Here is a 23,704-nt window from a genome sequence, read left to right on the forward strand (position 1 = left end):
GCCTTGAACTCACAGAGATCTGCCTGCCTCTGCCTCCCAAATGTTGGGATTAAAGGCATGCACCACCACCTGGCCATTAAAAAAAATTTTTAACCCAACCTTACTAACAACCTGCATGTTTAAGTTCTTTCCAAGGTTGGTGGTTGAATTATTAATCTGCTCCAGCCTGGAAAAAAATCCATCACCATCATTGTAAGAACCAATGGTACTGCCCAGTAAGGGGCTAGATGCCCCTGAGAGTTTTTATCCGACTCAGATTGTGAGGGACATGGTGACCACAAGGGCAATAAGTAGAGCTATGCCCAGTAACAGCATGAGGTCCCCAGGACACGTGTCCTCAGGGGTCTCTCCCCCTCCAAGGCACACCCAGCACGTTTATGCTGACCGCTGAGCCATGTTCCTAAGCGGCTTGCTGTTCTTCTCGCACAGCCCCTGGTGCTCAAAGTGGTGGGCGGAGTGCATCACGTGGCTCTCGGGGTTAAGCTGACCTGTCCGCTGTCATTCCTTCCATCCTAGACTCTTGACAGCAACCTGAGGAGCCTGCTTCAAGCCCTCCCCAGAGTAGAGGCTCATTGCTGCCGGGCCACGGGAATCGGATGGATTGACGCCTGTCTTTTCTAGTCTGTTCTCCATTGCACTTGGCTTCCTTAAGACAGTCTTGCTATATTGCCCAGGCTGGCTTCAAACTCATGACCCTCCTGCCTCACCTTCTGGATCTGGGATACACTCACCTACCATCACACCCCACATTCTATTTCGTCCACCCGGCAGCTATCCGCCCGCCGTGGCCAGCTGCTGGAGACACAGGGACGAAGGCAGTGGAGTTGAGGCCACGCAAGGTGCCAGATTTAGACAGTAAAGCAGCCATTGACCCAAGACTGAAAATAAAATGAAGACAGTGCCATGGCAGAGGGACACCGCCACAGGCAACCATTGCTACTGTCTGTCCCTCAACCTCATTCGCTGTAGAAACTGAGGCACAGGGCCCACGAGGCAGTGACTCCCTACTGCCCACACTACCATCCACTTCAAGTAACTTCCAGTGTGTTTCTGTCTCTAGGTTTGTCTTTTCGGAGTGTTTCCTGTAAGCCAGTTTATGCCTGGCCTAATTTGCTCGGCTTCTAATGCTTTCGGAGCTTATGTCATTGTACTGATCAGAACTTCATTTTTTTTTTCCGTGACTGAATGATCATCTGTCGTGCAGATTCACGGCTTGGTGCTGATGTGTAGGCTGCTCCCAACCCTTCTTAGCACAGCTGTGGAAGCATCTGTTCTGCTTCCTGGTTTTAAGTGTTGGGTCTATCCTAGGAGTGGAATTGCTGGGTCATAAGGTGTTTCTGGTTGTGTTTTTTGAGACAGTTGCACTATGTAGCTTCTCCTGGCCTGGAGCTCACTATCCAGACCAGGCTGCCCTCAAACTGTCAGTTCTGCCTTCCTCTGCCTCCTGAGTGTTGGGACAGAAGGTGTGCGCCACCAAGCCAGCTTCATGCTGTCTTTGACTTGATTTCTCTAGTGACTAGTGATGCCGAGCATATTCTCGTGTGATTCCCACCCATCATCTGTGGGAATGTCTGTTCTACTCCACTGCCTATTGTTCTTGTTTCACTGGCATTTTGGAAAAATGTATTTTATTTTACATGTGTTTGCTCAGCATGAGAATACAGTGTTCTTGGAGGCTGGAAGAGGATGTCAGACCCCTGGAGCTGCAGTTACAGATGCTTGTGAGCCACCATGTGGGTGCTGGAAAGCCAGGTCCTCTGCAAGAGCAGCAAGTATTCTCTAGGCTCTTTTGGTTGGTTTTGAGACAGGGTCTTACTGTGTAGCTCAGGTTGGCCGTGGGCTCACAGCTATCCTCCTGTCTCAGCATCCTGAGCACTGGAACTAGGGAATCCACCACCACACCCAGCTTTCTTACTAGCTATTATTTGGTGTGTATAAGTGTTGCCTGCATATATGTATATGCACCGGGTGTGCTTGGTGCCCTCAGAGTTATGGGTAGTCGTGAACCATCATGTGGGTGCTGGGAATTGAACTCCAGTCCTCTGCAAAAATAGCAGGTGCATTTAACCCTTGAGCCACCTTTCCCCCGTCTCTGTTGGTAAGCTACAAGGGTGCTCCATATTTTCTGCATATTGGGTGACCACTAAGAATGTGATTTGGTGACTTTTTATTTATTTGGTACTTTGTCCTTTTACCTTCTTGGCACTATCCTCTGATACATGAAAATGGTAGCTTGATTGCTGGATTGGTTGATCCATGGATTGAGTTTTTTGTGCTGGGGATAAACCCAGCGACTCGAAGATGCTTGGAAAGTCGTCTGCAAGTGAGCTGTGCTTCACTTCCAATCCTGTAGAGGTGTGTGTGTGTGTGTGTGTGTGTGTGTGTGTGTGTGGTCTATGTGTGTATATGTTCACGCTTGTGTGGATATGTGCCAGTGGAAACATGCCCACTGGTGTGGGTACCGTGTGTGCGCACACATGTGGTGTGGGTACCGTGTGTGCGCACGCGTGTGGTGTGGGTACCGTGTGTGCGCACGCGTGTGGTGTGGGTACCGTGTGTGCGCACGCGTGTGGTGTGGGTACCGTGTGTGCGCACGCGTGTGGAGGTCAGAGACTGATGATGACTCTCTTTCCCAGTCACGTTCTCACACGTTCTGGGGGGAAATGGGGGTTTGAGACAGGTTTTCTCTACGTAGCTTTGTCTGTCTGGGTAGCCAGTGGGTAGCCATTGAGCTCCAAGCATCGGTCTGTCTCTCCCTCCTCACCACTGGAGTTACAGATTCGCTACTACCTGGCTTTCCTGGGAGTGGATGCTGAGGACTGGGATGCGGCTCCTCGAGTTTGTACACTAAAGTCATCTCCTTGGCCCCTCCACTTATTTTCATTTGTTATTGCATGTGTATGGGTGCTTTGCTTGCCTGTCTGTCTGTGCACCACATGTGTGCCTGAGGCCCCTGGAGGTGAGAAAAAGGAATATGCAAAGAAAATATCTTTGAGAATTTTCCAGCCAGAAGACCAGGCGCCTCAAAGAAGGAGGTCCTAAGCAGAACAAATATTTTAAAATGAATCTAGGGGGCTCGAGAGATGGTTCAGTGGTTAGAACACTTGCTGTTTTTACAGAGGACCCAAGTCCAGTTCCCAGTACCTATGTCAGGTGACCCACAACTGCCTATAACTCCAGGGCATATGACACCCTCTTCTGGCCACAGATGACCCCTGCACTCACATGCACATACCTACACAGAGATACACACATATGCATAATTAAAAACAAAAGTACTAAAAGCTGGAAGTGGTGGCACAGGCCTATAATCACAGCGGCCAAGGGACAGAGGGAGGCAGATCTAAGTTCAGGGCCAACCTGGTCTACATAGTGAAACGATCTCAAAACAGAACATTGCCTGGTTCGCCATAGTGTTTTGTTCTTTACTGTTGGTTTTGTTAGACCTCAGGAGGATCCCCTGAGCCAGAGTCGATTTTACATGAATGTCTAGGCTCACAGGGCTGGGGTACCATGGAAGAAGTAGTAAGTTTTGAGTCCTCACCCTCCTTACCTCCACGGCTCCCAGGAAGCGATACCTCCAGAGGAAGTCAGCTCTGGGACAGCTGAATGCTATCCTCCTTGTAGCTCGGCCCCTGCTCCAGAGACGACAGAAACTGCAGGTAAGAGGATGGGAGCGGGGCTTCTGGATTGGGGGAAACCTCAGGATAGAAGGTAGGTGACCTTGACTGCCCGAGAGAGGGATCCTGACAGCCTAAACTTGCCAGGACTAAAATACCAGAACCCACTGTTTGCTGACTGCCTCCATTTCCTGTTCTGACTGGAGCAAGTTGGGGCCCTGGGGGTTCTTGTCTTCCTTCACCATGACACCCCTGTCCCTGCAGACCTGGCTCCCCCTTTCCACCTAGGTCTCCCCTGTTCCCTTCAAGCTCCCGTGGGCCCCCTTCTAGTCTCACTTTTGCCTGATGACTCCAATTTGAGAGTCATAAAGCAGCTCAAAGGTCAATGCCCACATACTGCCCCGTCCCAGGCTCCTCCCTGGCTGGACTTTGTCCCCTGGGACCATTTATTCCCGTCTTCCTTACCTCTTCCTGGTACCCTACCAGACAGACAGTGGCGTCCACAGCTCGGAGACGGTGAGAGCTGGGAGAGGGGTAGAGGAGGGTGAAGCCAGGCGACTGCTCCTCTGTGGGTCGATGACATTGGCATTCCTTTGCTACCATCAGGGTCTCCTGGGGACAGGAGGGACCCTGAGCTGCTGGGTCGGGTAGGGCTGCTGGGGAAGAAGAAGCATCAACTCTCGCTGGATCTCTCCCACAGCTCGAACATTCCCGAGGCCCACAGAGCGGGGAGGCCTGGGGGAAACGGTCGAGGATGGTGAGTGAGTCTGGAGGTACAGGGCCTGGCATAGCATGGGGGGGGATACAGAGTGACATCAGGGTCCTGTTCCTCATGTGCCACCTGAGTAGAAGACTGGCGTTCTCTTGATTTTCCTCAGGGACCCTTGGAGACCTGATCACTTGTTTTCAGGTTATGCCCTTGATCTTCAAGGGGAGACCGGGAGAGGGGGGTGTGCCCAATCCTGTTCAATGATCATTTGGGTCTCTCCACCAGGACCTGGGGCGCTTGGAGATCCCAGCCCAGCTGGCTGCTCTTCTGCGGACAGCGGAAGGTGTGTCATCTTAATGTCTGGTCTGAGACCCTTACGGGGGGCATCTCTGGTCCTCTTTCCCTGAGCCACCCATGGTCACTCTGTCCATGGTGGTTGGCAGCTTGTCAGGGAAAGTGGGGATCCGAGTGTCCTAGGCTGCCTCTTGTGTCCCTTCTCAGGCCGCCAGGGCACCCAGGCTGGGAACATCACAGAGTCCCTGCCACCTGAGGTTCCTGTCCGGCCCAGCCTGACCCTCCCTCCGGACATTGACCAGTTTCCCTTCTCCAGTTTTGTGTCCTCCAGTTTCCAGGTGAGTCCCTCGGTACTTCCTGTACCCCCAAAGCTCCAGTGTAAGACCTGGGAGGCAGGAGCAGGGCTCCACCTTCTCCCTGCCCTCCCCTGTGGTCATCGGAGCTGCCTGGAGAACAAAACAGTCTTCACGCGGTTGTTACAGGGAAGCCTTGGCCACAGACTTGTTTCAGCCACACCTTTCCTGTACCTGCGGCTTTGTCTAGCACTGAAGCTCTGTCCTTAACGAAGGTTTAACGAGGGAAACTTCCCAGGCCGCAGGCTTAAATACAAAAGCGGGATTCATGACTTCACACACAAGAAGATCTCAGTATTAGTTTAATTATTTTTTTTTGTTTTTTTGTTTTTTTTGTTTTTCGAGACAGGGTTTCTCTGTGGTTTTGGAGCCTGACCTGGAACTAGCTCTGTAGACCAGGCTGGTCTAGAACTCACAGAGATCCACCTGCCTCTGCCTCCCAAGTGCTGGGATTAAAGGCGTGCGCCACCACCGCCCAGCTGATTTTTTTTTTTTTTTTTGAGACAGGGTCTCACTACGTATCCCTGTTGTCTGGCGCTCACTACGTAGATCAGGCTGACCCTGAGCTTACTATGTAGATCAGGCTGGCCCCAAAGTCAGAGATCTACCTACCTCTGCCTTAAGAGTACTGGGATTAAAGGTGTGTGTCACCATGCCCCGCCCTATTTTAAAAAAAACATTTAAAGACAGGGCCTTTGGTAGCCCTGGCTTGCCTGGAACTCTGTACAGAGATCAGCCTCCCTTTTCTTCCCAAGTTTTAGGACTAAAGGCAGGGACACGAGCAGTTTGTTGTCAAGTTTTTAATTAAAGAACAACCAGAGGTCTAGAAGATTCCTAATGAAAGAGTGCTTCACGAGGACCTGAATTAAAACCCACAGCACCCAAGTAAAAAGCGAGGCGTGACCGCACATAGCCTTAATCCCGGTATTCGGGGGCAGATGCAGGTGGATTCCTGGAACTTGCTGGCAGCCTGTCTATGTAAAACAAGCGCCTCGGCTCAGTGACAGGCCCACTCAAGGCAAATAAGGAAGACGCCGGACATCCTCCTCTGGCGCACGCCTGCTCACACATGTCCAAGTAACACGCACACACGCACCCACGCACCTGTGCATCTTTCCTCTTCCTAGGGTACATGCTCCTGGGGGACTCCTCAAGGACAAACCCTATGTCACTCTCCTTCCCTCCAGAAGCCATATCTGCCTAGACCGGGGCAGCTACTGGATGAGCCCCTGACCCGCATGAATGGCGAGAACCCTCAGCAGGCTCTGGAGATCAACAGGGTGGTGAGTGAGACCTTGGAGGTGGCCAGTATGGCCGCTCTAAGGACCGGGAAGGTGCAGGGGAGCCCTGGGCTTCCTGCTCCTACCCTTGCTTTGTGTCAACAGATGTTGCGGCTCCTGGGGGATGGATCCCTGCAGCCCTGGCAGGAACAGACCATTGGCACGTTCCTGATACGGAAGGCCCAGCACCAGCCGGGACTTCGGGATGAGCTCTTCAGTCAGCTGGTGGCCCAGCTGTGGCACAACCCAGACGAGCAGCAGAGTCAGCGTGGCTGGGCCCTGATGGCCGTCCTCCTCAGCTCCTTCCCCCCTACACCTGCCCTGCAGAAGCCGTTGCTCAAGTAAGGGATCCAGCGGATGGGACTCTTGTAAGTGGAATCCACATACCCCATCGAGCTTCAGCAACCCTGTGCTGTCCCCACAGATTCGTATCTGACCAGGCCCCCCGAGGCATGGCAGCATTGTGCCAGCACAAGCTCTTGGGTGCCCTGGAGCAAACACCGCTAGTTCCCATGGCCTCAAGGGCCCACCCACCCACGCAGCTTGAGTGGAAGGCTGGATTGCGGCGGGGCCGGATGGCCCTGGATGTGTTCACATTCAATGGTGAGGTCTGCCTCCCTTGGTCAGTTCCCTAGCCTCCTCCTGCCCTGTCCAGGGTGGGGACAGTGAGCACTTCCTATCAGGGTGTAGCCCTCTGTCTCTCACCTTCCCACTAACCCCCACAGAGGGGAGCTACTCTGCAGAGGTGGAGTCCTGGACCACGGGAGAGCAGTTAGCAGGGCGGATCCTCCAGAGCAGGTAAGGGGAGCCTGACCACTGACTGTTGTCCCTGTCCTCACGCTCCCTCTGCTTTCCACGGCATGGTCCCCCCAGGGCCGGATGAACGCTGTTCCTCAATGAATAGAAAGGGAAGGTTCCAACGGAAGCTTCCAGAGAGAGAGAGAGAAAGAGAGAGAGAGAGAGAGAGAGAGAGAGAGAGAGAGAGAGAGAGCAGAGATTCTAAACGAGGGAGGAGCCGTGCGACAGCATAAGGCACAGATCCTAACTCTATAACAAATGAGATTATTAGAGCCTGGAGATCACCAGAAGGATTTTTGAGGTACAAACAGGAATGCAGTCTAAGGCTTCTGAGTGAGGCTGAGCGCCTGGCTCCCGCCTGGGGTGGGGATGTCATCGGGTCGTCAGAAGACACCCTCGACTGACTCACGACCTCTACTCCTGAAGGATGTCATCTGCCCACACCTCTCCCTGATCACCTCGACATCTCTCTCACTCTTGTCCCACCCAGAGGCCTGGAGGTGCCCCCTCGTGGCTGGTCTGTGTCACTGCATTCTGGGGATGCTTGGCAAGACCTGGCTGGTTGTGACTTTGTGTTGGACCTGATTGGCCAGACTGAGGACTTTGGAGACCCAGCTGGTTCCCGCAGCTACCCCATCACTCCCTTTGGTTTGTAGGTACCACCCACCTGCCCTCTCCCCAGCTGGTCATCCTCAGCCACCCTGCATTGTGTGGTGAACCAGGTCTCCCACCTAAACTTCTACACCCCTCTTAGAGGTGACTGCCGCAGTAGACCCCTTAACTAGTCCCACTTTCCTGCAGAGCTGAGAACATCCCTCCAGCCCCTGGCGTTCAGGCTCCCTCCCTGCCCCCAGGACTCCCTCCAGGTCCAGCCCCAACACTGCCTGGCAGCAGCCCCCCAGGTAAAGCACACAGAGATTGGCAGGGTGCTGGGAATGGGTCCAGAGGTAGATGCGGCAATGTACCCTTGCCCCACAGGTGAGGCCAGGAAGCCGGGAAGCCTTGATGGTTTCCTGGACCACATCTTCGAGCCGGTTCTCTCCGGGGGCTTCAGTGTGAGTAGCCTCCCCTCCGGCTCCTTTGCTTTGGTGCTGGGGTGTGGCCACCCCTTCTGTTTCTCCCAGGCTCTAGCTCTGACGCTGAATATCTGTCCCTTCAGGATCTGGAACAAGGCTGGGCCCTGAGTAGCCGTATGAAGGGAGGGGGCTCCATTGGGCCCACCCAGCAGGGTTACCCCATGGGTGAGTACAGGTGGTGTCTCTCCAGGGCTTCCCAGGCCCAAGAGCAGGGGTAGTCTAAATCGCCACAGGCAACTGAAATGGGCACTCTGGCTGGTACCCCAGAGGGTAACGCTTCTCTCTGCCTGGAGCTGGAAGGAGGAGGAGATATGTGGGGCCAAGTTTGAATGGACCTGAGAGACCCTATCCCCTTAGTGTATCCAGGAATGGTGCAGGCACCCAGCTACCAGCCAGCTATGATGCCCGCACCAATGCCCATGATGCCAGCAATGGGCACAGTCCCAACCATCCCAGGTAAGGCAAGGTTAAGGGTACCGGGAAAAGCTTTGGGGGCTGAAGGTGGGGGAAGGGTCCTGCTGGGAGTCCAGATGGCACCTGGGATCAAGAGTCAAGTCTGGCCATGGCACCTAACCTGCTCTGCTCTGGATATCCGCCCTTCACAGCCATGATGGTCCCACCACAGCCGCAGCCTCTGCTTCCCAGTTTGGACTCCAGGCAGCTGGCGGTACAGCAGCAGAACTTTATCAACCAGCAGGCGATGATCTTGGTAACCACCGTGGCTGGGCCATGGGACTGCCCAGGGAGTGTGAGCACAGGGGGCAGGGCCAGCGGAGGCTCTTACTGGCTGGCTTCTCCTTTCCCTCAGGCCCAGCAGATGACGACCCAGGCCATGAGCCTGTCTCTAGAGCAACAGAACCAGAGACGCCAGAACGGGGCTCAGGCCTCAGCGGCTGCCTCCCAGACTCCACCCTCCGTCACGGCTCCCAAACCCCAGAAGCTGACTGCGCCCCAGAAGACGCTAGAGAGTCGCCCAGAACCTTTGGATGTTTGCTTTACAGTAAGGAGCCGAGGCTAGGCAGAGGTCTGGTGTGGTGTGGTGGCAGGGAAGGTAGGAAGGATTGGTCCAAGAAGCCATCAGAAGACGGTGTTGAAAGGATGGGGCCGTGGCTGACTGGGGGCTACTCTTCATTTCCTCTTCTGCCAGGAGGACACTCCAGAGGAAACTGAAGCCAGGCCTCCACGCCCCAAGAGCTTCCAGCAGAAACGGGACTATTTCCAGAAGATGGGTGAGGGTGGAAGCCATGTGGAAATGTCACTGATGCCTGCAGCCCGGGGAGGGGAGGCCACACTGCTCCCCTACCAGTATGGCCTGTCCAGGAGCCCAGATGAGTAAGCCCCTATCCCTATATGCTGGACAAGCACCAGTGACAGAGAAGGCCGTCTGTGGCATTTATAGGGCAAGAGCCAATCAGGGTGAAGACCGTGAAGCCTCCAGTCAAGGTTCAGATCCCCCAGGAGGAGACAGAGGAGAGTGAGGAGGAAGAGACAGCTGGTAGGTGTGGTGGGCTGCGGCTCCTCTGGCTCCAGTGTAGGGACCGTGCTTGATTGTCTTACTCTTCCTGGCAGAGCCGACCCCGCCACCTCCTCCTCCAGTTGTGAAGAAGCCATTGAAACAAAGTAAGCCCAAAGCGGTGAGGGAAGATGAGGCGGAACCAGCAAAGAAGGAAGCACCCAACAAGGACAGAATGTCCAACAAGGACAGAGCGCCCAAAAAGGACAGAGCACCCACCCAGGACAGAGAGCCCACCCAGGACAGAGAGCCCACCCAGGACAGAGAGCCCACAGTGCACAGCTCCAACTCCACACCCCAGCGCCCAGAACCCAGCAGGGAAATTCGCAACATCATCCGCATGTACCAGAGCCGCCCAGGCCCCGTGCCTGTGCCGGTACAACCCACCAGGTAGGCCCCGGGGGCACATGGCCAGGGCTTTTCCTCTCCGCAGGCCATCACCCTGTACCCTAGTAACTTTCTCTTTCTTTCACGAGGCCTGTGAAAACTTTTCAGAAGAAAAATGACCCTAAGGATGAGGCTTTGGCAAAGCTGGGAATAAACGGTGCCCACTTGCCGCCATTGGTGAGCTACCCGGCCATCTTCTGCAGGGCACGGGCTAGGATCTGTCCAGGAATCCTGGGCTAAACCTGGGGTTTCCAGGGTAACCTGGCCTTGACTCTAACCCGTGCCTTTTCCTGCAGACGACGTCTCCTAACCAAAGCAAGGGCTCCCCACCCGTTGTGGCTCCTCGACCCAAGACTCGACCAAGACTTGAGCCCTCCCTATCCATCCGGGAAAAGCAGGGACCCCTTCGGGACTTGTTTGGCCCACATAGCCCAAGTCCATCCATAACTCCGGCACCCCCACCTCCACCCCCACCTCCACCAGCACTTCCATTGTCTCTGCCTGAGGAACCCAAGACCCGTTCAGTGGAGTCTCGTGGTGAGGAATCCGTGTTTCCCCTGTTGAGTCTGAGTTGGTGGCAGGACTCATGACAGCCTCTTGGGACCCATGACAAAAGTCATCCCTATCTGGCTGAGACCAGCTGTTTGGGCTTCTGGACTTTGGAGCTTGGAGCCCTTGAGTCCTCATTCCTATGCAGGGCAGGGCTGAGGCACCCTGAAGTCTGTCTGGCACTAAAAGGCTCACTTCTGCAGGGTGTTGTCCTTGATGAAGACCTGATAAGTGTTTTCTTGTTTGTTTTTTTGGTGGTGGTGGGGAACTCAGTGGCTGGAGTAAATGTGGCCGGGACACTAAGAAAAACTCAGGGACAGAGATGAAGGCAGGAGTTGGTGCCAGGAGTCTGGAGACTGAGAAAAACAGGAACATAAGGGGTCTCTGGCAGCCTAGTAACAGGTCTGTCAGCCCGCGTCTAAGGCTCCTCTCTCCCTCTGCCAGCCCTGATGGAGCCCATGGAGGATCGGGGGATCTCCACTCAGCTCCTCGTGCCGTCTGGTAGCGTGTGCTTCTCCTACACAAATGCACCCTGGAAATTGTTCTTACGCAAGGAGGTGGGCATGGGGGTCGGGCCTCAGCCTTTTGGGGTTGGCAGGGCAGTAATGGGCAGTGTGAGATTCTCACCTGAAACCCCAACACATCCCCTTCCCCGTGAACCCCGTGGGAGGGCAGAGGTCGGCTGGCCAGGTCACAGCTTGGCATGATCCCCGCTCTTTCTGTCCTGCTCTTAGGTGTTCTACCCCCGGGAGAACTTCAGCCACCCCTACTGTCTCAGCCTTCTCTGCCAGCAGGTGAGAGCCTGGCTCATGCACCAACCCGCCACCCCCACAGACAGACCGTATCCTGGGACCCTCTTCAAACCTAGTTGACAGGAACAGCTGGTACTCAGCACTCTGCCTGCCTGTAGAGTCCCTGCCTCAGTGTCCTTGCAAAAAAACAGAACAGTAGCCGGGCGATGGTGGCTCACGCCTTTAATCCCAGCACTCAGGAGGCAGAGGCAGGCGGATCTCTGTGAGTTCAAGACCAGCCTGGTCTACAAGAGCTAGTTCCAGGACAGGCTCCAAAGCCACAGAGAAACCCTGTCTCGAAAAACCAAAAAAAAAAAAAAAAAGAAAAAAAAAAACAAAAAAAAAAAAAAAAAAAAAACAGAGCAGTGATCAACTTAGTTTTGCAAATGAGAGGTCCAAGCGGGGGCTGCGTGTCACAGGCTCTAGCACACACTGGGTGCTTTATAAATGGCGGCTGCTACTCGGTCATTTTTGGCAGCTGGTCCACTCTGTCAACAGCAGCAGACCATGGTGCTAGAGGAAGGAGTGAGGTGGATGTGGGAAGGACAGGGGAGAGCTGTAGGTTTTGGACATGAGTCTAGGATTTGGGAGCCTTCTGTCATCCCGTCTCCCTGCCCCTGTCCCACCCATGTCTCTAGTAGGACCCAGCCCACACTGCCAGGTGTGTAGGCACCACCACTAGGCCTTCTGCCTCTCCTCCATTGCACACCCATAGCTGCTAGTTTGAGGGCCTGGCACTGACCAACTTTGCTCCGCCTCCAGATCCTGAGGGACACCTTTGCAGAGTCCTGCATCAGGATCTCCCAGGAGGAGCGGCACAAAATGAAAGACCTGCTGGGTATGGGTCCCGGGAGCTGGGGTGTGGGGGCGGGCTAGACCTGCCCTGAGGGGAAGTGCCGTGGGAACACGGATATCATGGACCTTTCCCGCCCACAGGAGACTTGGAGGTGAGCCTGGACTCCCTTGACACTGCTGAAGACACCATCAAAAAACGCATCGTGGTGGCCGCTCGAGACAACTGGGCCAACTACTTCTCACGCATCTTCCCAGTCTCGGTCAGTGATGCTGGACTTAGTGGGGCACAGCTCAGCCCTGGAGCTCTCTACTCAAGGACCCCAGTGCCAGGAATGACCGACACACCTGCCTTCCTGACAGGGTGAGAGCGGCAGCGACGTGCAGCTGCTGGGTGTGTCGCACCGCGGACTGAGGTTGCTGAAGGTGACCCAAGACCCTAGCTTCCACCTGGAGCGGCTCAAGACACTCTGCTCCTACAGGTGAGCTGGTCCCAACAGAGCCCGGACGGGGTGGCAGGTGGCCTCCAGCTCACCCCCTGACTGTGTACACAGCTTTGCTGAGGTGTTGGCTGTGGAGTGCAGCGGCGGCTCCACCCTGGTGCTGTCACTGAAGAACGAGCAGCTCATGCTGCACACAGCCCAAGCCAGGGCCATCAAGGCCATGGTGGAGCAGTTCCTGAGTGAGCTCAAGAAGGCAAGTGTGGGCTAGCGCGCCCTGCCTGGCCTCCCTGGCTCCTGGCTGGGAGGACACCCGGGGCAGGCAGCAGACCGCAGACTCCACCTGTCCCCAGGACTCTGGCTACGTCATCGCTCTGCGCAGTTACATCACTGATGACCACAGCCTCCTCAGCTTCCAGCGTGGGGACCTCATCAAGTTGCAGCCAGGGGTCTCTCCGGAGCCAGGTAGTCCCCAGGGCTGGCAGAGGGAGGCTGCCAAGGGGCAGAGGGGGCAAGGCAGGTGAACCATCATTCTGCAATGCCTTCTAGGCTGGCAGTTTGGCTCTGTTGGAGGCCGCTCAGGACTCTTTCCTGCCGACATGGTGCAGCCAGCTGCTGCTCCGGACAGCTCCTTTTCCCTGGGACAGAGAAACAGCTGGCAGCGTAAGAGTAAACCACGGCAGCTGAAGGAGCCGGCTCAGGAGGTGAGGAAGACAGAAGAGGTGAAGGAGTGAAGGCCTAACTAGGAGTCTCGGAAGGAAAGAGCAGGGCTGCCTGGCTCGCTCGGGTGCTGCTGCTTCCTGTGGCCTGGTGGGCGCGCTCGCTCAGTGCGGTCTGTCCTTTGCCATCTCCTGCCTCGTCTCCCCGGCAAGACTTGTAATCCACAGCCTCTGACTGTGGTGCTTAGTTCACTGTCTCCATAGAAGATGCTTAATAAATAATCGTGTCTTTCCTGGCTTCTGGTGTCACTGCTCTCGGGTCTGACGGGTATGGGGACCAGGCGGTAAGAGTGGGAACAGGGCTTCTGGGTTAGGTGGTGGGTGGGCACTGCGGTGGTACCAAATTTCCTGTGCTCCCAGCGCCCCACCCATCCCGGGAGCCAAGAACCCAGTGAAGGCTCAGAGGCCACCTCGTACACAGCCTACAGCTCCCTCTCTGCTGACTCCCACAGCTACACCATGCAGGAATTTGCCCTGCGCTACTTCCGGAAGCCTCATACCTCGTGAGTGCTCTGAACCAATCTCTGTGCCTATCTGCCCTCGGCTGTCCCTGGTACAAACCACAGAGCCACCAGGTCACCGCTTTTACCATGGGCTTCGTGGCCTGGGACAAGGGCGGGAGGGCCAGCAAGCAGGGCTGTCTTTCCCTCTGCCCTCCACAGGCTGACACAGGCAGGCAGAGGTGCCAAGAAGAAGGCTGCAGCCAACCTGATCCAGTACAGCAAGGTAAGGGGCCAGGTCGGGAGGAGTGGGGGCCAAGGATCTGCCTTCTGACTCCCATGGCCCTAGATTCACAGCTAAGGCTCTTTGGCCACAGGACCCCATCCAGGAATCCCTCATCAGTCTCAGCAATGAGGACATGAACAAGAGGGCTGTGGCTGGCTTCAAGGGTGAGTGGGCACCTGACTCCCTTCTCTTTGAGCTCCCCCTGGATCCGCCCATCCGCCAGCACAGGAAGCCTTCTCCACCAACTGTGACAGCCGGGGCGATTGATGGGTTCAGGGATGCCAGTGTCAGCTGAACCCATTTCCTCAACAAAGTTAGAGCTGACTGTCCTGCCTGGTGTGTATGCGTTCGGAGAGGAAGGCATCAGAGGTCAGGCAGCCTGGACAGTGGCAGCACAGGTCCGGCCAGCCCTTGCTTACTGTGCTTCATATCCTGCCTGCAGCTCTGATGCAGTTTATGGGGGACCAGCCTAAGCCCCGGAGCACAGACGAACTGGCTCTGCTCTATGAGCTGCTGAAGGTAAGAACTGTGTGCCAACCCTGAGCACCCTTCCTGCCCTCCTGCCTGGGCCAGAATGGCCCATCTATGAGTTCAAGGCCAGCCTGGTCTACAGAGTGAGTTCTAGGACAGCTAGGGCTACACAGAGAAACCCTATCTTGAAAAACCACACACACACACACACACACACACTCTACTGCTACTGGTAGTTTCTTACTTGTTTCAAAATACTTGATCTTTGGCCAGGCAGGGTGGCACACACCTTTAATCCCAGCACTCGGGAGACAGAGGCAGGAGGATCTCTAAGTTCGAAGCCACCCTGGTCTACAGGCGCCAAAGTTACAGAGAAACTCTCTCTCGAAAAACCAAATAAATAAATAATTTAAAAACAAGTGACAAGATGGACTGGGCAAAGGCTGCCAGGTGGTGAGTGTTTTAATGTGTGGTTTTTCTTTTTTTCTTTTTTTTTTTTGTGGTTTTTCGAGACAGGGTTTCTCTGTGGTTTTGGAGCCTGTCCTGGAACTAGCTCTGTAGACCAGGCTGGTCTCGAACTCACAGAGATCCGCCTGCCTCTGCCTCCAGAGTGCTGGGATTAAAGGCGTGCGCCACCACCGCCCGGCAATGTGTGGTTTTTCAAGACAAGGTTTCTCTTTGTAGCCCTGGCTGTCCTGGAACTCACTGTGTAGACCATGCCCGCCTTGAGCTTCTAGAGATCCGCTTGCCTCTGCCTCCTAGGTGCTGGGATTAAAGGCCTGTGCTACCATGGCCCAGCCAGGTAGCAGTGTGTCTAAAGACAGGCCCCTGGCCAGCCATCATGCACAGCAGCCCCTGGCTCTACTGTCCTGTCCCTCTGCCTTACCCACTCATTCCTCCTGTCCCCACAGCTGTGCCAAGAGGACCTCAGAGATGAGATGTACTGCCAGGTCATCAAGCAAGTCACAGAACACCCTGAGCCGTGAGTGGGGCTTGTGGGGTAGAGGGCTTGGGCGGGAGCAGCACTGCGGTCTGGCCAGCCTGAAACCCAGCTCTACCCCGCAGGAAGCACTGCGCTCTGGGCTGGAGCATCCTCAGCCTCTTCACGGGCTTCTTTGCACCGTCTACCACTCTGATGCCCTATGTGACCAAGTTCCTGCAGGATTCCAGTCCTAGCCAAGGTGCCTGGGTTGGGAAGAGGGATTTTCAGGCTGAGAATGCCCTGCCAGTAAAGGGGCTGGGATACACCTGTGACCCCCCCCATCATTCTCTACAGAACTGGCCAGGAGTAGCCAGGAAAACCTCCAGCGTACGGTTAAATATGGGGGGCGCCAGAAGTTACCACCACCGGGTGAAATGCAAGCTTTTCTGGTATTAGGACTCTCTGGTAATGGGTGGGGGTGGCTAGAAGCAGAGAGCCGGGACCTCTGATTGTGGAGACTAACCCTACAACTTACCCGTCAGAAAGGGCAAGCGCTTCGTTTGCTTCTGATTCATCTGCCTGGTGGTGTGGAGTACAGGACAAACATAGAGACCTTCACGGTGAGCAGGGGCTGCCAAGGAGAGAGGCCATGTGCCTATGCTCGGGACGCTAGTCTCGATCCTCCTGGCCTGTCTTGTGCCCAGGTGTCAGGGGAAGTGCTTCAGGAGCTGTGTGGACAGATGGGCATCACAGACCCGCAGGAAGTGCAGGAGTTTGCCCTCTTCCTCATCAAGGGCGAAGGTGAGCCCAGGGCCCCAGCCACTGTCCTCTCACAGGAACACAGACTCTGGGCTGGGACAGTGTTCAATTTTGGCATGGGTCCCCTACGCAGGTGAGCTGGTTCGGCCACTGTCGCCCCATGAGTACATCAACAGTGTCATGACAGACCAGGACATGAGCCTGCACAGCCGGCGGCTTGGCTGGGAGACCCCGCTGCACTTCGACCACCCCACCTACACCGAAATCCACTATGGCCAGGTCGGTCCGGGCCGTCTAGGCAACCTCTAGATGCCCTCTCCACAGTGACGCTCACAGTGGCAGCTGGAAGGGGTGGGGCAAGAACAAGTCTGAGTCTCTAAGAGCCACCAACTGTTGGGGAGGTCACGACCCAGCAGGCCCCCCACAACCCTCCTCTCCTCAGGTGCTTCGGGACTACCTGCAAGGGAAGCTGATGATCAGTGCCCAGGAAGATGCTCAACTTGCCCGGCTGGCTGCCCTCCAACACCTCAGGAAAGCCAGCAAAAGTCCGCCATCGGAGTACGTGAAGTCAGCTCAACCTCTCTTGTCAGCCCCCCTCCCCCAAACCTAAGGGCTTCTCCGGCCTCCTACCTCCCTTCCCCCAAGGCAACTCCACAACTCCACTTGACCTTTCCCAGTCCCGACCAGACAGGCCTCCCTTAGTCGATGCCTGTCTTCTGCCCCTCCCCACCCTGATCCTGAGCTATGAGCTAGGCCCTGGGGTCCTTATCCATAGTAGGTACCAGTTCGGTTATGTGGCACATGCACCACCCTGCACCAGGTGGGCCATGGTCACAGGCCCAAGTGACCCAGGCTGTGCCCCCTAGGCAAGAGCTGCTGGCTTACATCCCCAAGCCACTGCAATGGCAGGTGAACACAGCCAGCATCAAGAGCTTAGTGAGCCAGGAGCTGAAGCAGATGCAAGGCTGCAGCTCTCTGAGAGCACAGACAGACTTCATCGGTAGGTCCATGTGAAGGGGCAGCGGGGCGTGCGGAGGCCTCTGTGCCCAGTCACCCTTCATTTGCCCTGGGGACATCTGCAGCCAGGACTCTCGTCCTGTCCCTCTACCCACAGAGACCACGGCCCAGCTGCCCCTCTTTGGCTACACTGTGTATATGGTACTGAGAGTGAGCAAGCTTGTTCTTCCTGGACCTGTCCTCCTGGGGCTCAACCGCCACCATCTTGTCCTCATGGACCCCAGTTCCCAGGTAGGTAGAGCTCCTGTTCTCGTGTTGGTTCAAATCCCGAGTCAATCTCATACCATGCACTGCCGCCCCAGCGCCAATCTCTGCTGTATCTGCTACCCCAGAAACCCTGCTGCTCCATCCCCTTGAAAGACCTGCAGCGGCTCCACCTGCTCAGCCCACTGCAGGACGATGGGGTCCCTGGCCTGGAACTCAACTATGGCTCCGCTGATAACCCCAAGACCATCTGGTTGGAGCTGCCCCAGGTGAGGGGCCGAGACTTCTGCAGTCCCCAGGAAATGCTTCCTCAGCCACAGTGGCTACTGGTCTCTGTTGAGGAGCAGTGGGGGCAGAGGTGGTGGGGGTGGGGAGAGTACTGACCCATCTTTGCCTGGCAGGCCCAGGAGCTGAAGCACACCATTGTCTTCCTGATGGAGGAGGGCAGCATGTCCTCCACGCAGTGGCCAGGCCTCGGCTGAGTCTCCCTGAGCAGTCTGCCTTGGATGTTGGGTGGTTCTCGCTCATCTTCGCTGCCTGGCCCCTGCCCTGAAATTTCCTGCAGCATAACCCCAAGTGAGGGTCATGAGGCAGGGGTTGCCACAGTGACATCAACTGAGGAAGCGAGCAGACACATGCCCTCCGAGGTGCACTGAACCCAGAGCTGGGGCTGTAGGAACTTGGCCTGGGCGTCTGACGTCCTGCCTGGGGAAAATGCCCACTTAGCTCTAGGGCCAGCACCGGGCCTGGATGAAGCAGCTTCAGCACAAATAAAACGACCGTGTGTGAACATGAGCGTGTATCTTGGGCAGACTTTATTCTTCTTATTCTTACAAACATGTCAGTTGGGTCTGGCCTTCCTGAGCAGCAGACGGGCAGGGCCTGGAGCCTGGGATCTCAAGTAAGAGGGCAGGCACTCAAGGGCAGAAATGGCCTCGCCCTGGCAGAGGACTTGAAACAAAGACGGGAAGGTCACTGTTTTTCTTTGGCAGCAGCCGTTCCATCGAACCATCTAATGTGGGGCCCTGGCCGTGAAGGCCAGGAGAAGCAGGCAGAGAGAAAGGACTATGGGCTAACCTCTGACCTTCCACTGCGTGTCTAGTGACATCTCTACAGTGTGGTTTGGTTGGGGGGAGGGGCGAGGAGGAGGACCCTGAGAAAGTTGGTGCCTCTGGCACGGGCCTGCCGCCCCTGTTCAGTCAGCAGGCAGGTCATCTTTGTGGGGCGCAGAGGCCACGCCAGTCAGCTTCACTCTCACACCGGGCCCGATCATGGAAAAACTGCTTGATGAGGGTCTGGGCCTCCTCCCTCACTGCAGAGAGCAGGACAGGACAGAGAGAAGGTAAGGACCAGTATCCTGGCAGCCGTCGTCCACCCCCACCATGCCTTCTGGCCCTGGCCAGGTCGGCACTCACCACTCTTTCCAGGAGAGGCCTTCTGAGCCAGCAAATGTGAGAGGTGGCGGGCAAAGCCTTTAAACAAGTCCTAGAAGGAAAGGGAGGAGGACAGAGCCCTGGAGCCACCACTGCCAAGGGCAAGGCAGAGCCAGAGTGGGCAGAAGCTGGCCTTGGCTCAATGGCCTTCTCTGCCCTACCTCATTCACGGTGCACATTCCTGGCCACCCCCAACCCCTGCCTTGACCCACATCCTCCAGGCCCACGCACCCTACCTTGGACATGAACCTGCCCTCCTTATAGAAGGGGGTCAGGTATTTGACCACAATAGCAGCAGCCTCCTTCACGGAGATGCCCGGAGCTGAGGGCGGGCAGGGCTCTCGAGCCGCTTTACTCTCGGTGCTGCTATCACTGGCCAGGGCACTGCCCTTGGCCTCCGCCAAGATGGAGGACTGTGTTGAGGGGCAAAGCTTCTTCTGAGTCCTCTCTGAGCTCTCCTGGATAGGGTCACAGCATGGACAGATCACTTTGGGGCTCCCCTTTACAGGCTCTACCTCCCTTCTGGAAGGAAGCCTGCACCTCAGCACCAGGAGCCTTCCCCCAGCCCATCCCACCTGCTGCTAGGGCGTGAGAAGCGATCTTCCCTGACCCTAACCCTTGGCCCAGGCGGCTCTCCTCCTCACCACGCACCTCCTCCAGTACCTGCTGGGGTCTAGGCCGCTTGCCTGCCTGAGTTTCCTTCAGAGGACTAGGCTGACCTTCAGGGCAGTTCTGGTCTCGGAGTGAGCAGGGGCTGGCCGGAGGGAAGAGCAGCATCAGAGGTCTGGGTCTGGCTGTGCTCTCGATCCAGGCAGCCCAGCAGGGCCCACCGTGAATGAGCTGTACGCTTCAGAGGCCCAGGCAGCAAAGGGGTCAGATGCTGCCACAGCTGCCACAAAATGAGGGTTCCCGGACATGGAACTCTTACCTTGGTCCCTCCCTGGGACACTCAGTCTGTCCTAGGGTATTCAAATGCCCCTGGGCTCCAGCTTCTGCACAGTCCTCTGGCACACCTCCACAGGGAGGGACTGAAGCAGGTAAAGGCGGGCTTTCTGTTCTTTGACAGAAGAATCGGGTGATGTTCTGGGAATCCTTCAGGGCTGCTGCAGCTAGGAGCTGCTGTCTCTTGCTGGCTCTAGCCTTGGCACCGCCTTTTCTCCTCTTCTCGGGCGAGGGCTCCCCACAGTTAGCACTACTTCCAGGAGCCTCTCCTTGGTACCCAGGGAGGGGCTCGTTCCTGTCTTCATCTTGAAGGTCACAGTCCCAGCCTGAGGGATCCTGTTCACCTTCCAGCACAGCCTCAGAGGCTTGCTTCTGGATCTGAGACTTCCCCAACAGTTCTGTGGCTGTCTGGAATGGGCAGGAGCCTTTGCGGAAGGCAGCTCCTACTCTCTTGGGTTTGAGCTGTGAGGAGAAAAAGGAAGAAGTCAGAAGGCTCAGGACCCAGACCTCCCCACGAACAGCTGTGGCTATGGCGAGAGGCTCTCAGGAATGTGGGAAGAAAGAGCTGAACAGGACTCAGGTGGGGGTCAGGCTGATGGGAGAAGAGGCCACGACCGACAGACAAATACAAAGATCCTCTCTGGCCTTCCTGACATCTGGGTTGGGCACGGAGGGCGAAGCAGAAGTGGAGCCGCCCTGCGAACCTGGATGCTGCTCACCGAGTAGACATGGGAGGCTGGTGGGATGTCGTAGTCGTTGGGCTCCACAGGCTCAGCCCCAGCACTGCAGCTCTTGGTGTCACCTTCCATGTCATAGAGACGACCATCCTTGGAGGCCTTGTGGATCTCAGCCACCTAAAGACAGGCAGGGAGATTAAGGCACCCACAAGCTACTGCTTAGCCCCAGTCCAGACACCCCAACCCTGCTGTGCATTAAGTGGAGTGGACGCTAGGGAAGTGCTGCTCCCACTGGGATGGCCACCTGGATGGCTCCAGGTAGCCCAGGAGCTTCACCACTGTCAGGGGCTCCAGGCCAGCGGGTGGCAGGTAGCTTCTGAACAGGAGAGGCGGCCTTGTCCTGTCCTCAGACTATGAGCATGCATGCATGCTGGCCTCCTTGGCCCAAGCCTACCTTCTTCAGAACGCTGGCCTTGTACAGGTTGACCATCTTGGCGTTTCGGAATGCCCCATACTCCAGCTCCACAGCCTTGGCCCGCAGGTCAGCTCTGTGGGAAGGAACAAGAGCACTGCGGTCCTCCTGGTTTCGGTTTCTCTTCAGAGACCATGGGCTAGCCTCAGGGCCTGGTGAGGATGAGCACGTGGATTCTGAGCAGGCTTCTCTAAGTACCCCTCGGCTCACTGCCCTTCAGTGGCCTTTGGCAGTCTCTGGAAAGGCTGCAGGGACTGGGAGCCATGGAGTGGGATGGATCACAACCTGCGGAGAGGCATCCTCTGAAGGGACAAGCTTGGTCTCCCCCTGGAGCTCTTGGTCACTCACCCATCAGGGGACCCTGCGGCCTGGTGATTACTGCTCAGCGCCTCCTCCAGAAGTTGCAAGCAGTGCTCACGGGCCTATGAGGAGAGTGAGATCTTGGTCACCCACCCTCAGGGTCAGGGAGGGGCCCTGAGAGAAAGTGAAGAGGTGTCCTTCTAGTACCTTCACTGTGAGCTTAGGGATCTTCCTGCTTGAAGCCTCTCTCAGGGGACAGTCTTCATCTGAGGAAAGGGCAGAAAGGGCTTTCCACTTGACCAGCTCTCTGGAGCCCCCCAACCCTCACTGAGCGACCCACTGTTCACAACCAGACACAGCACCCAAGCCCCTGGGGGCATTTCTGTACCAACCTGGGGGTATGAATTCTTCTATCTTGGGCTCTTTACCCTGGAAGACAGACAACATGAGGGACCATAAGACATCCTGCCCTGCTGCAGGGCAGCTCCTACTGAGGTGGCGAGCAGGGGACCATCCAGGGCCTTGCATGGACCACTGTGTGCTGGTTATTTTTTAGGGGGTAGGAAGGATACTTTGGAGACAGGGTTCACTATGTCGTCCCTGGTCTTGTCTCAGATCCGCCTGCCTCTTCCTCCCAAGTGCTAGGATCAAAGCCATGAGCCACTATGCTGGCTTAGGTTTTTTGGTTTTTTTTTTTTTTTTTTTTTTGTTTACTTGACAGAAACTAGAGTCATCTGGAAGAGGGAACCTCAACTGAGGAATGGCCTCTAGCAGACTGGTCTGGGGAGGCATTTTCTTACTTGATGTGGGACAGCCCAGATTACTATGGGTTTTGCTATTCCCGGGCTAGTGGTCCTGGGCTGTACAAGCTAAACAAGAGAGTGGCACTCCTCCACGGTCCCTGCTTCCGTTCTACCTCCAGGATCCTGACCCTGACTTCCCGATGCTGGACGGTGATGCGGAAAGTGTCAGCCAAATAAACCCCTTGCTTCCCAACTTGGTTTTGGTCACAGCACTGGAAACTAACAGAGCCACTGAGCCCTGTCACGGTCTCTGCCACCTTTACCTTGCGCAGGCTCATCTGCTTCTGATAGAAAAGATTCCATTGCCGCTTGTGGGCCTCATCTCTGCCCTCATCACCGCTCCCTCCAGAACCTTCATCATACCTAGAGAACAGGCAAGGTGTGAGCAGAAAGGGTCGGGGCTCTGCTTTTCCCCGATCTTCTGGCACAGCATTAAAGCCCAGGCCCCAGGAAGAGTACCACACCACGCTGCAGAAGGAGACCTTGGTCTGGCTAGGGCCAGCGGATGCATTTCGCTGTCCTCACCTGCTGAAACCCCCGTAGCCTCTGCGGCCTCCCTCATACAGCTCAGGGTCGAAGTCGTCCTCCTTGAAGGGCCCGATGCAGGTCTTGCTCCAGCTGCTGCTGCGCTCCAGGGCATCAAGCTTCTCCCTTACAGCCGCAGGACTCTGGCAGTGGTCACAGCCTTTGGCGCAGGCAGGAGGTGCATCCCCAAAGTACTTAGCAATGGCAGCATGGCGGCACCTACAGTGAGCAGTGCTTGGGATGGGGGCTGAAGCAAGCAATGTCTGCCCAGTCTCCAAACTCTGATTCACTATCTAGCACCACTCTTGATGCTTCCTACCTTTCAAAGCCCTTCCTAGATTTGTTCTATGTGTATCAGTGACCCCTAGTGCCTGAGGTCAGGACTTGTTCCAGATGGGTTGTGAGCCTGCAGGACAGGGGGTGCTGAGAACTGAACCAGGGTCCTCTGTAAATACAGTATATGCTCTTAACCTCTGAGCCATCTCTCCAGTCCTTGTTCTGTACCCTTTTATTTACAGGGGCTTGTGGAGCATCACCTGGGGCTGCCTAGTGCAGAGTTGGGCCAGTGAGATAAAGCAGCCTTCCTATAGTCATGTACTGGTGACTGGGGGTCAGGATGTGAACCTCATTCTGTTCTGTGAGCTCTGGGACCCTGTTCTTCCCTCTCCCCACAGTGCTGGAATGCCCTGGTGAGGCGAGGCTCTGGCACAGATACTGGGTCTGCCACCAAGACTATGTCAGTGAGAAAACATTTTACCCTTGAATCCCAGGGCCTCTCCACTTACACTGCTGGGGCACAGTGGCACAGCGGAGCATGGCTGGTGGTCTCACAGGCTGTGAGCACTGCTGGCATGCTCTACAGGGATAGTCCTCACTGTGGGGAAGGAGGAAAGGGCAGGAAAGGGCCATCCCATCCAAGTGCTCTGTCTGCTTGGCTATTTTTCTTCCGTTATTTAGAGGCAGGGTCTCACTATGTAGCCAAGACTTGCCCAGGACTCACTATGTAGACTGGGACGGCTCCAAACTCACAGAGATCTGTCTGCCTCTGCCTCCCAAGTACTAGGATTAAAGGTGTTTGCAACCACACTGGTGTTTTTCTATTGTTGTTGTTTCTTTTTTTTTTTTTTTTTTT

General features: G+C 55.9%; 2 protein-coding genes across 5 annotated transcripts in view; one reads left to right on the forward strand and one right to left on the reverse strand.

The window, feature by feature from the left end:
• The window catches only part of Myo15b (myosin XVB), a 34,155-nt gene extending 15,942 nt beyond the window's left edge, over positions 1-18,213 (forward strand). The window contains 44 exon segments of the mRNA XM_013347587.1: positions 3,569-3,662; positions 4,615-4,672; positions 4,831-4,961; positions 6,164-6,259; positions 6,362-6,597; positions 6,681-6,859; positions 6,982-7,054; positions 7,545-7,706; positions 7,856-7,956; positions 8,033-8,109; positions 8,214-8,295; positions 8,488-8,586; positions 8,736-8,839; positions 8,939-9,118; positions 9,281-9,359; positions 9,530-9,625; positions 9,700-9,820; positions 9,890-10,033; positions 10,120-10,207; positions 10,327-10,567; positions 11,024-11,136; positions 11,314-11,373; positions 12,133-12,208; positions 12,307-12,425; positions 12,526-12,644; positions 12,717-12,858; positions 12,956-13,067; positions 13,152-13,265; positions 13,603-13,664; positions 13,667-13,824; positions 13,984-14,047; positions 14,139-14,211; positions 14,490-14,566; positions 15,430-15,500; positions 15,584-15,699; positions 15,795-15,889; positions 15,983-16,060; positions 16,145-16,241; positions 16,333-16,478; positions 16,642-16,757; positions 17,066-17,199; positions 17,314-17,447; positions 17,549-17,689; positions 17,822-18,213. Coding sequence (XP_013203041.1) covers positions 3,569-3,662; positions 4,615-4,672; positions 4,831-4,961; positions 6,164-6,259; positions 6,362-6,597; positions 6,681-6,859; positions 6,982-7,054; positions 7,545-7,706; positions 7,856-7,956; positions 8,033-8,109; positions 8,214-8,295; positions 8,488-8,586; positions 8,736-8,839; positions 8,939-9,118; positions 9,281-9,359; positions 9,530-9,625; positions 9,700-9,820; positions 9,890-10,033; positions 10,120-10,207; positions 10,327-10,567; positions 11,024-11,136; positions 11,314-11,373; positions 12,133-12,208; positions 12,307-12,425; positions 12,526-12,644; positions 12,717-12,858; positions 12,956-13,067; positions 13,152-13,265; positions 13,603-13,664; positions 13,667-13,824; positions 13,984-14,047; positions 14,139-14,211; positions 14,490-14,566; positions 15,430-15,500; positions 15,584-15,699; positions 15,795-15,889; positions 15,983-16,060; positions 16,145-16,241; positions 16,333-16,478; positions 16,642-16,757; positions 17,066-17,199; positions 17,314-17,447; positions 17,549-17,689; positions 17,822-17,902 — 4,939 coding nt within the window. The 3' untranslated portion in view covers positions 17,903-18,213.
• Positions 18,214-18,220: 7 nt separating this feature from the next.
• The window catches only part of Recql5 (RecQ like helicase 5), a 40,341-nt gene continuing 34,857 nt past the window's right edge, over positions 18,221-23,704 (reverse strand). For 2 of the 4 annotated variants that reach the window (XM_026780256.1, XM_026780255.1), the window contains exons 8-19: positions 22,573-22,791; positions 22,311-22,410; positions 21,637-21,673; positions 21,452-21,510; positions 21,293-21,366; positions 20,927-21,020; positions 20,515-20,649; positions 19,782-20,257; positions 19,517-19,607; positions 19,090-19,311; positions 18,836-18,905; positions 18,221-18,732 (exon numbers count right to left, since the gene is read on the reverse strand). In XM_026780256.1, coding sequence (XP_026636057.1) covers positions 18,632-18,732; positions 18,836-18,905; positions 19,090-19,311; positions 19,517-19,607; positions 19,782-20,257; positions 20,515-20,649; positions 20,927-21,020; positions 21,293-21,366; positions 21,452-21,510; positions 21,637-21,673; positions 22,311-22,410; positions 22,573-22,791 — 1,678 coding nt within the window. In that variant the 3' untranslated portion in view covers positions 18,221-18,631. Of the gene's footprint in view, positions 18,733-18,835; positions 18,906-19,089; positions 19,312-19,504; positions 19,608-19,781; positions 20,258-20,514; positions 20,650-20,926; positions 21,021-21,292; positions 21,367-21,451; positions 21,511-21,636; positions 21,674-22,310; positions 22,411-22,572; positions 22,792-23,704 lie in introns of all 4 variants that reach the window. The other 2 variants (XM_026780254.1, XM_013347630.2) reach the window with 1 other exon arrangement.

Source organism: Microtus ochrogaster, chromosome 7 (genome assembly GCF_000317375.1).
Source record: "Microtus ochrogaster isolate Prairie Vole_2 chromosome 7, MicOch1.0, whole genome shotgun sequence".
NCBI classification, from domain to species: Eukaryota; Metazoa; Chordata; class Mammalia; order Rodentia; family Cricetidae; genus Microtus; species Microtus ochrogaster.